The sequence below is a fragment of the Saccostrea cucullata genome, unplaced genomic scaffold (genome assembly GCF_032062105.1).
Source record: "Saccostrea cucullata isolate Sc308-1 unplaced genomic scaffold, CSIRO_AGI_Scuc_v1 ctg1978, whole genome shotgun sequence".
In the NCBI taxonomy this organism is placed as follows: Eukaryota; Metazoa; Mollusca; class Bivalvia; order Ostreida; family Ostreidae; genus Saccostrea; species Saccostrea cuccullata.
In genome coordinates this window covers 106,984-118,650 of record NW_026926912.1, presented here as the reverse complement: position 1 = coordinate 118,650, position 11,667 = coordinate 106,984, and the positions used below count along the sequence as shown (strand labels likewise).

Genomic DNA, 11,667 nt, shown 5'->3' with positions numbered 1-11,667 from the left:
ACTATGATTCATAGAGTGTATGCCCTTGTACTAGACCGATTTATTAAGACCCCCTCATTACCCTCCGGTGTACTTGCATACAAATATACGGCAGTGTAAATTAAATACGTAATGTACAGAAAATATATTAATAAAATAGTGAAGAAGACATTAAATTCAAGTTATTGGCACATAGAATATCTGTAAATAATATTTTATTTAATAAGAGAATACATATTTTGTTGAGAAAATATTACTTGATCTGTCTCTCACTGCATACAAACTACGTCACGTTGTAAGAAATGACGTCATATTGACAAGTGTATTGCGATCAGTGACATGTATATAACATGTTATGTGGGATTTAACTTAAGACAAAACAATACCCTGTAGTAAGTTTTTATGTAGTTGGATCATTTATTACTGGTTCAATTAGCAGATAAACTCATTTTGTGGTATTTTAAAGAAATGTTGTATGACGTATATTGTGTATGATGTCATAGTCAAGTTTTCCCGTACAAATTAGGCTCCGCCTCCTTTTTGTAACCTTAAATGTGCTGCGAAAAAAAAATGTTTTCTTGTATCGCAAGTAAACGTTCTAGATTGGATATTTTACTAGCTTTAGGAATAGATCGTCACATTGAATGATTGGTCCTAAAATTGACTTTAAACCACTTTATTTTGAGTTCAAAAATTATGAAAGAGTGCATAAATAAAACTTTCTATGGAATTTAGTAAGTGTGCAATTTTGATTGGGTTCACACTTCTTCTGGATTTACATATTTTTAGTTTTCTTTCATCTGGAAATATTTGTACAAAGTGACAGTAGCACTATCCTCACCCACGACCATTAATGTGTCATGGTCATCCAAACAGAGAGCCCGGGGTTTCTCCGGACATTGATCTGGTGAGAGTAAAAGTGAAAGGAATTGACCATCAATGTCCAGCAGGTGGACACTGGAATAATTTCTGAGGCCAAGCAAGGCGCAGTAGCTATTACACACCAAGATATGTCCCAGCTTGTCTGTACGGATACCATTAGGATGGAATTCAGACTGAGACTTGTGACCTAAGTAAGAGAACCGGTGCTGTCCGGATCTGCTCACCCCTACCACGCTATGGGCGGTATAGTCTGATGTACAGATGTCACCGTTGATGTTCTCTGTGATGTAGTTTATACTCTTGTAAAGGTTGTTCCCTTCTTCATCTCTTTGGATCACCTGGAGTTTCCTCCCTTCCTTTGTAAATTTTGTCACCTTGAATTCTTTATTTTTATTATTACCCACTAGTATGTCTCCATTAATGTGGGAGGAGTGAATGGCCCCTGGTTCCCACTCCTCACACGAGATAATTTTCGAGGTGGTCAACTCGCTAGTTACTTGGAATATTGCTTTACTTTTGGCAATTGTGAAGAAAAGTTTTCCCTCTATGGTGGTTGTGTGATAACCCATGGCATCTACTACGTTAGTAGTTATTTTCTTTAAAACATTCCCCTTCTTGTCAAATAAGATGAGCTCACCCCAGCTGTTACTGGCCCAGAAATTCCCAGAGGACAAACCAGATAAATGATAGGCTGGGGTACGAATGTTCATCATTCCTTCCTTTTTCACATCAAATTTAATTTTCGGAGCACCTAGAATATCGCACAGTGGCAGCATTGTCCTTCTGCTTTCTGCTTCTCTCTCCTTACTCAGAGGTGGAAAGCTCTGGCTTAAATTAATAGCTTCTTCGTGAGGACCTGAATACAGTTTTTTTACTGGCCACTTAATTTCTCCAAATTGTTTTTCGATCACCTTTTTATCTTCTATACCTTTAATGAATGTCGGTAATGTCGAATGATCAGTTACAAGGTCATGTACTTCCTCCAGTGCATGTGATATCAATCTCTGATGGAATTTTAAGAGGCTTGACGGCTTCGTTAATGTCCTTTCCATCTCGTATTTTTGTTGGGCAATTGAGGCTTCTATATTTGATATCTCTTTTTCTGTTTCTTTAAAATATGAATCTTTCATTGCACCAAGTTCACTCAACTTTTCGGAAAGAACAATATTTAAAATGTCTTCTATCTCACTGAATCTTCGTTCCATGGCTGATTTCGTCAGATTAAATCTTTCTTCATCTTGTTCTGTTCGTTCTTTCTGGGAATCAAGTTTTACTTCACGGATTTTTGTCAGCTGATCTTTACATTGCTGTAGTGTTATATTATAGACAATCTCTAAATCGGAGGTCTGGTGATTTCTGTGATTTGAAGTAGAGCATCTGAAACAAATAGGATCCCTGCAAGAGTCGCAGAAGATTTCAAGATCTTTTGTCGGATGAAATGTACATTTTTCGACCGGTAAACGTATTCTTCTGTCTTTGTACAGAACAACTTCATGGTGTCTGTTTCTCTCTTCTTTGAGATGGACATCTCGGTGCTGATCACACAAGCTCTGGTGGCAGTCATTGCAGTATAAGTTGGAGCTAACTTCACATATTGCACACCCTATGTAGTGTTGAGCTGTCCCATTAGATTCTTCCACTTTATCATCAGCCATCTCAAAACTGCATGAAAAATAAAATATTTTTAATCTCGATAAACCATAAAATTTATTTCTTTAAAAGTATCCAAAACGGCAATCTTTAGAAATTATGTTAAGAAAGGATCCCTAATCTCTAGGCAAATGACTTATAAAATCTTTATTACATTCATAAAAAGGATTCTCATCAGTAATTGCGATTGCAGAATTCCAACCTTGTCTTCTAAACAATTTGCATTCATTTGAACTTTTAAATTCATGTTTTTATTCATCGACGATAAAAAAAATGAAATTGGTTTAAAAAAAAATAATCCAAGTGAAAATATGAAAGGCATTTCAATAATCCAGAAGCATTAACCTAGGTTTTTTACCTTCCAGACAAAAATTAAGTTAAAATTTATTCCACTTGATTAATTGATTTCATACAATATGCGGATAATTAAGGTTCAATGATATGAATATTAGTTATAAACATGAGAATTTCGTAAGTACCAAAACATTAAAAAACAAGATAGTTATTTAGCGGACAGTATATATAGGGAATGTATACTGCATCACGAGTCAGGTAGCTTTTCTGGTGGAGTCTCCCTCTATATCAGGCAAGTTAAGCAACGGCGAGCCTGTTTAACCCTTGGATGGGTGACCGCTTCACGTTACGGTTATTAAAAGAATACTTTTATATACATGCTCCAAGTATGACCAATTCGTAGTCAAAGCAAATTATGTACAAACAAAGATTCAAGCAGATTAGTAGTTTTATTTTTATGATTTCTATTGTCGATATAGTCACGCACTGTATCAGGGAGTACCTTCTATTTTCAAGTGTTAATTAAAGGATTTTGCGTACAAGTTATTAGGTCATTATTGTCTACACATTTTCCAGTTATTTAATTGTAACAAAGTGTGATCTGTCGACAGGTGATACCTACAGCTCAAAAAACATAATCCCGACTCTGATATTTAAAACGTCCTAGTTCTGCTCCTAATTTGCGAAGTTTGCAAACACTTTTGCATCTCATAAATATGCATTATATTAATATTTTAATAGGCTATTGTACGAAAATGTTGTAAAGCATAATTGCTGTTCGTTATCGCCATATATTTCATTGAAGCAATGATAGAGGCATCGTCTCAAGCCACGGACCGCATATAGTTCTGTCCTACCCGTGCTGCTTGATCACAAAAACTGTCTTGAATATTTACGCCTCTCTACTGTGACGTCATATCCAGTCAGTGGCAAGTGTTGTTTCCATCGTAATTGAAATCAACAACTTACTTCATCAGTATACAAGAAATATTTCCTATACTGCGATTGGACATTGAAAGGTCGCGATAAAGTTCACCATCCGAGTATGCTTTACTCGCATTGTTCAATATTTTAATGAGCTAAAGAATTCTTTCCCCGTTCAACCACGGCCAGAATGGGCGAGATCGTACATTTATCCCGTGGTTTGCGACGATGTAATAGAGGGCATATCATTTGATAAAAAATGAGTAAGATAGGAAGAGTAAAACATCTTTGATATTAAACAAAGAAGCTTTTCTCTACTATGTGTAGTCTTGCAAAATATTTATTCTTAAGACACTTTGAAACTGATCTGAAAACATTGTTTTTTCTCTGGCAGATGTTCGAACATGAAGATAAAAAAAAAGATAATCAATTTAACTGACCAGTGGTTTTGTAATGACATAGTTTAATATGTACATAAAGAGTTTTGTCAGCAGCGATAAAGACCGACAAGATGATTTATAACATTAAACACATTTCATATATTGTATGTCACGATTTGCTTTATCTTCAGAAAGTTTACTTAATATAGGTCTAGTGATTTGCCTTGTCAAATTCAGATTCATTTCTATGATGAAATCACGGCCATTTAGCCAATAATAATTCCTTAACATTAATGAATAAAAAAAACTTTAGTTATCTTATTTAATACAGAACAAAGAACATGGACTTCTGAAACATCAGAGCTGGGATCAGATGGTATTGTACTAGTGTAAGATACAATGCATCCTACTAGCTTGGGCGAGTGGGTTAAACCTTTGGCTCAATTGGTAGAACACTGAACTAGCAAGCCAGAGGCCCCTGGTTCAATCCCCACCAGAGGCACAAAATTGTCTGTATTACATTTGGCGCCAATGTTGGGACCCAGGTGTTCTTTGACGGGTGAATGTGAATACCCAAGAACTACGCCCCTAGACGTCGACACTCAAAAAGAGATTACGACATCTGATTCTCCGGAGGGAGACAATGTAGTAGTGTAAGACATGTCTGTCTACTAGCTTGGGCTAGTGGGTTAAACCTTTAGCTCCATTGATAGAGCGCTGGACGGGCAAGCCAGAGGCCCGGGTTCAATCCCCAGTAGGGGCATAAAAATGATGTATACTGTAATAGTATCGTGAAGCAAGTATTCCCTTTCGATCGGCCGCACAAGATGTTTGGTTCTTGACATGATCGGGGAATTAAACAACGGAAAAGCTGAGGCAATTCGTTATGTAAATGATGTCCTAAAATCATTATTGAAATTGAAATTTACATAAAATTCCTTTGTTTGAATAAAATCATAGAGGATCCAAGAATAATGCTAACATGGTTAAATATGTACATACCTTTCTTTTATTGACATTTGACAACAGCTGCTTATTTTTCCGTAAAGTTTTCATGTCATTTCAGGTAGCATACCAAGTTTCGATTTAAAAATAAACGCCTGATAACAGGCTACATGTTTAAGATTGAAGAGCCTGATAACAAACATTATCACAAGTTTACTTGTACCTGCTATTGATATAACATAAAATGATGAATTTCAGTAAACAATATTAAACAAATTTTAGGTAAGTAAACATAGAAAATTGAGCAAAAATGATGGTACGTTTGAGGGGAAAGACTCCAATTTTCAAAACACCTATGCTTTGTTTTTCTTGCAAAAATGGGGGAGAGGATTTCAATCCTCCCTCATCACCCCATTTCTAACACATATATGACACTATGAAGGTGATAAAGTTATTCAACAACGCAGGTATGATAAGGCTCCCCACAGAATATTGTAGTGTACTCTGTGCAAGCACTCCTCTGAACTGCAAATGTATGACGTCATAATTGAAAATGACGTAAAGTCACTGCATACTTGTGCTGTAATGATGGGGAAAGTGTCATAAACTTTACACTTTAGTTAAATCTGCATTTAAAGATGCAGAATGCTAGTTTAAAAAAAGGTTTTTAACATGTTTTCAAAAATCTAATATATTCGAATAATTTAGATAACTTTTCTTTATTACTTTTGTTTTAGTACGTACGAAAACCAATGGACAGAGGCAGATTTCATCATATGTGTTTAAAAGAGCCTGTCGCAGGTTATTAAAGAGGATTTATTAAAAATATTTTGTGGAAATATGTAGGAGGAGTTTCCCCTGTAACTGAATCCTGCTTGGGAAAGATGTATGATGGCTTTGTTTTAAAACAGATGACGATATTCAGCGGAAAATACCCTTAGATTTGTCTGTAAGTTGAAGTTGGTGTGAAATATTTTGTTCCAAATAAAAACTTATTACATTTCCCAAGCACAGTTTGGGATCACAAGGATGCCACGAGTTTATTTATGCTAGAAAAAGTTAATTATAATTGTGTTAACCTGCGCCGAAGCGATTTATGTGAAACATCCCCCACCAAAAAAGAAAGAAATTACAGTCACGTGATCAACACGGTCATGTGATATCGTAACAAATATGTTTATATATAGCCTTGAGAAATCTCTATATGAAAAGGGTATTCTAAAGTACATAACTTAAAATTAAATTCAAAATCAACTTTGAAATGCAGCGTTACATTTTAAATGCCGTTTAAGCCCTGGGAAGCCTTTAGTATGGTAGGATTCATCTCATATGTTTAGTATTTAAAAATTAATTAAATTTTCACAGAATCAAGAAGATAATATTAGTAAGTGATAGTTTCAGTGAAATTAAACTTGACTGTTTTATATAAGAGGCAAGGTCAGGTCAAGGTCATTGTCTTTTACCTTGACATTAAGAGTAAAAGATAACTGTTGCCAATCATGTATTACCTACTTCTATTTTAAAAAGTTTAATGATTGTTCCTTTTGCATAAAAACATATTACTATACGGGGTCTATAGCGAAAAACATATTCCTATACGGGGTTTATAGCGTGATATTACCAAATGAACATAAATAATTTATCTTAACTGGATATTGGCTAATCCGAATTTTCTCTGTTTTTCTTAATTTTTAGGATATATTAGTTATTAACAGATTTTTCCTATATTTAGCTTTTTCTTTTTTTCACATATAATAAAGAAGTCTTATAATTGTAAAAAAAATTATACAAAAACAAAAAGCTTTGATCGTTTACTAAGAGAGAAAAAAATATCTTTTATGGAATTTTTGCTCAAATTTGCACTTTGATAGGAAGCGATTAAAAACTCACAAAGTTCTAGTTTGTTTGAAGTTTGAATAAAATCATATTTATTTGATATATTTTGAAAGTTTAGTCCCTCATTATTAATTTAACATTTGAAAATTTCTCCAAGTCTTCAATTGAGTAAAAAATGTAAATAAATTCATTGTTCTATTATAATTTTGAGAGGCAGAAAAGAAGATATTTTCATACGCCACCATTCCGCCAAAAATATAGTCCCTGCTAGTTTTCAAACGCAGTTTACCATTTCTATTTAAAGTTGTACAATTGTGACCTCAATATATAAGACATATAAGCAAATCTACTTTGTATGTTTCATCTAGTCAGAAACCAGAAAAGAACCCTACCTTAACAGTACTACGAACGTGATTAAACAAGTGTTTGCTTTGTAAAACATGATATATGATAATGAATTTGTGGTCGTACCTGACTTTCATCCTAAGAGATCTTCAGATTTAATAAAACATAAGGTGGTTTGTCGCTTACCGACACGTCTGATAATTCAACAGCAGTAATTTAGGAGTGTTTTTACTCAAAGTCGATTCATTTAAGTCAAATTACATGTACAAATAAATATATATCATCCCATGACATGTCCACTGATTAGTTAAGCACATTCATTTTTTGGACTACCAAAAGGGTTTATCTTGTTATATTAATCATATTTGGGTAAACATAATAGCGGTTATCTATCATATGGGGTTTCAACTCCCAAACAGTGATTTATTTTGCATGAGACAAAAAAATTCTTAGATTTGAATTCTTAGAGGCCAATGACATGCGCATGTAGTGTCAATATGTGTTCCAATTAATGGCAATTGTCTTTTTCAAAGGGTCACGGATTGTGCAAGCACTTCTGTACAGTTTAGTCGACTGGGAACAGTTGTGGTTTCGGTGTTATTCTTTGTTCTTTAAATAGCAAAAAGCCTGATGTTAAAAGCTTATTTTAAGGATAAAAGACAAAGATTGATACAAAAAAAAACACTTGCAAACGTTTCCTTTAAACAACTTTATTTTCTGTCCAGAAGGGGTTGCAACAAAGGGTGTTCAACTAAACGTTTTTTCCTTACTTTAAACTTTTACAAATATGATATCTACCTCCTGCAAAGTTAAAAAACCACTTCAAAGTTCATACCATAACCTATATCCTATAGGTTACCCTTTACATCGATATATATTGCTAAGCTAACCAAACTTTCTTACATTTCTATCAATCATTATATGCTGATTCCAAACCTGGTAGCCCAAGAATTTGTTTTCAGTGTTACTCCTTACTTTAATAAACATGTCCCTCCATGTACATGAGTTTGATCCCCCCACCCTCAAATAAAAGTTAAACAGCATACGAATTTTAATCAATCAGATCATCAGATTCAGAAGACGCTACACTTTTGAGTCTTTTTAAACTGTCTTCTTTGTTAATTCCTCCGTAGTTCCCATTCATCAATTTGTTATGTATCTGTAATTTATAATGATGTGTATTAGCATACTCGCGATGCAATGGATCCTGAGTCAACTCATTGCTGACCAACGCCATTTAAACGTGTTGAATCAGAACCCTAGGTATGGCAAGAATGGTGCATGAGTAAAACTTTGCCTTTTCCATTTTCTTGGCATATTTAGTGTATCTTTATAGAAGCCTTATTCATTCTTGGTAAAATAACATTGTAACTCTCAAACAGATGATATGGTGAAAAATTAAAGGATCCATTGATTCTACATGTATTTTATGGCCGACATTTTATTTATTTGATAACATGTCATTAATTCAGGTAGTCTGGTATTTTATTTACAAGGATAATATGAAGTGGTAAACGGAATTATTTTCCGAAACTGTATAATTTAAAACATTCAAATTATAGCAACTTAAATATTCTTCATGTGGTAGTGTTCTTTGTAAAAAGTATTTACAGCATTAAATTAATTTCTTAAGGACGCGATTGCACGGCGTCACGTGATCACGTCATTTGGTGAATAAAAAAAGAATGTTGCTGAAACTATTTCCGGAATAAGGAGCGTCATGATATGTTTGCGCTCATGCCAAATGGGGTTTATTTTTCTATAAGTATAAGATATTGAAGATTGTTAGATGCACTTAGAGTGTTGGTGAGCGTTAATCATATTTTTTATCTATGTGCATGTTTTACAATTTGACACGTCTATCTATTGTATATCTATGATCATTGAAATCTATTTCATTAAAAATAAATTTTATTTATTTATTGGGGTTTATATCCTCATTTTTGAATTAGAATTTTATTTAAGATTGTTGTGTAACATAGGATCTACATCAGTGTATAGATAATTTCCAATAAGAGAATCAGACGGCGTGATTTACTAGATACATGTATAAATATTGATGAACGAAGGCGATTTTGATAAACGTGTTACGGCAAAGAGCACATATTTGTAGAAGACATATCTTAAAAAAATATCGCAAAGACTTTTGTGTTCTCCTATAAAATCTTTAGCATTTTCAGCAGTGACATCGACCGTAAACATTCAATCATCGTCGCACATATATTGTAAACGATTGTTGTAAAATGTTTTATGCGCCGTATTGAAACACAACACACTTCTTCTGAAAGAATACCAGGGAAAATATGTACATAAGTAAATAAAAGAAACATATGAACTCATCATGCTTATTGGAATACATTTGAAAAAATGTTTTATTTTTAATCACATGGACATGAATATATATGTTTCACTCCAGCATATACATGTATCATAAAGCGACGGAAAGTTATTTCAATCAATGATTGTTTTTTAATCAAAACAGTAGATCTATAGTTTTGACGTCAATTATGACATTGTGACGTCACAATGGAGATAGCGCTCATTTATGTAGAGAGAAAATGAATTGTACTTACTTGAAAAGAATAGGAAGGAAAACTATGTGTAAATGTGAATATTTAGAGCAATTATTACTAAAATTTGGCCAATAAGATTATTAATGGATGAATACATTTATTTTAAAAAAATTATAATGCAGTTACAAGTTTTATAAAATTATCTCTTTTCATTCAATGTGTTCAAATGTCTGCCACCCTCCCCCCCCTTGCCGATTCCAGGTCACATCGCTGAGTGTTCAAAGCATGAAGAATAAGGTCTTTGAGGACTGTGCACTGATATTTAAAATATTATTTATTTATACTGATATAGGAACAAAATGAATGTTTTGGAGATGAAAAACTGAGTTTGAAAAAAAGTTATTACTTTCGTGAGCACTGTCGGTGATAATTAAATCATTGTGCTCACATATAAAATGAGCACCAGCTGCGAGATTTTCAGAGGAAAAAGTATTCATTTATCTATACATATTGCTTTTATTGTCTTCAAACAGATTATGCATATTTAAGGTCCAACAACAAACCATCATATAACAATCTGTGAAATCTTTAATATTCTAGGAGGGGGGGGGGGGTACTGAAATGCGTGTAGCTTCAAAATTAATCTGATTACCTTACTTCATATTTTATCCATAAGTCACTTATAATGACTAGTACAGCATATATTAGTTTTGGGAAAATTCATTGGGTAATTTTTTGTCTAGACGTTAAAAACTGCTATTGAGGTGAAAATATTACTGCAATTTTACAATTAATACTCCCCCCCCCCCCCCAAAAAAAAAAACAAAAAAAAACAATGGCATTGCTACATTTATCAATAGTTTCCGAAGTAATTTTTATTTTCAATAAATATAAAGCATATTATTTAATATCTGCAAGAAAATATTTAATTTGCTTCAATTTTGTTGCGTTTATGGCAATATAAAACATTCACCTCATAAATATCAAAAGACTAAAAAATGGTGGTTACCATGACAACCATAACTTCCCTATAAGCCTGATGACCATGCTTGATACTTCGATATAATGGTATCATTGACATTAGGAAGGTTATATGTAAAAATGAGAAAAATTCATTGGGCAGAAATTTTTCACGGACCCGTGCAATCCTTTCCTTAAGCCGTTGTATTGAGAAATGGGGCTGAGAAATGGCAAATTGATTATAGATATTAAAATAAGTTTTAAACATTTTGATGCATACACGTTACAGTAAAAAAATCATATTTTTTTTTATAATTTTCATTTTTAAAGAAAAAATAAATTAAACGTATTGAACAAAGAATGAATTATATTTACATTTAAGAATTAAAAGCAAAAATCGAGAGTATGCCAAAGGGTATTTTGTTCAAATATATCATGGATACACAATGCCTTCAATTCCGTTCGGACCGCCGACATCACTTTTTCTGTTGAGTTTTGACACTCACCTGTTTGGGTTTGTTTAGTATATTACTGTCTATATAGTAAACGATATTTAAGATATCATAAAATGATTATAGTCTCTTTATTTGTGTTTCATAAAACTTTTATTGAGGTTTGACTTGTTTTATACATAAGATATTCATTAATCAAAACAATTTATATCAGAATTAATGTCATTTTAACCTTGGTCTGTGCGCACAATCTGCGATCTTAAAAGACCTCAATTTTTACAAAAATATTGTGTCCCATCAATAAAATTTGAATCATTCTAGCTTGTTTTTCATGAGAAGTATTTTGATATACAACAGATTTATATACAACCATTTATCTAAAAAAAAACGTCATTTTCCACGAACTTTTTTGGAGATCTTTACATTGAAAGATTGGTTTTGATATCGACATTAAACTGCTTTATTTTGAGTTCATAAATTATGAAAGAGTGCAAAAACAAAACTACT

The 11,667-nt window shown here is 33.1% G+C and overlaps 1 protein-coding gene across 1 annotated transcript; it reads right to left on the bottom strand.

Annotated features, from left to right (window-relative positions):
• Positions 1-764: 764 nt before the first annotated feature.
• Positions 765-2,516, bottom strand: LOC134272909 (uncharacterized). Its single transcript, XM_062755084.1, has one exon. The coding sequence runs from the start codon at positions 2,514-2,516 to the stop codon at positions 765-767; it is 1,752 nt and encodes a 583-aa protein (XP_062611068.1).
• Positions 2,517-11,667: the final 9,151 nt, after the last annotated feature.

What these genes read in the sequence shown, in the direction of transcription:
- LOC134272909 (XM_062755084.1), bottom strand. Translation starts at nt 2,516, where the DNA reads ATGGCTGATGATAAAGTGGAAGAATCTAATGGGACAGCTCAACACTAC.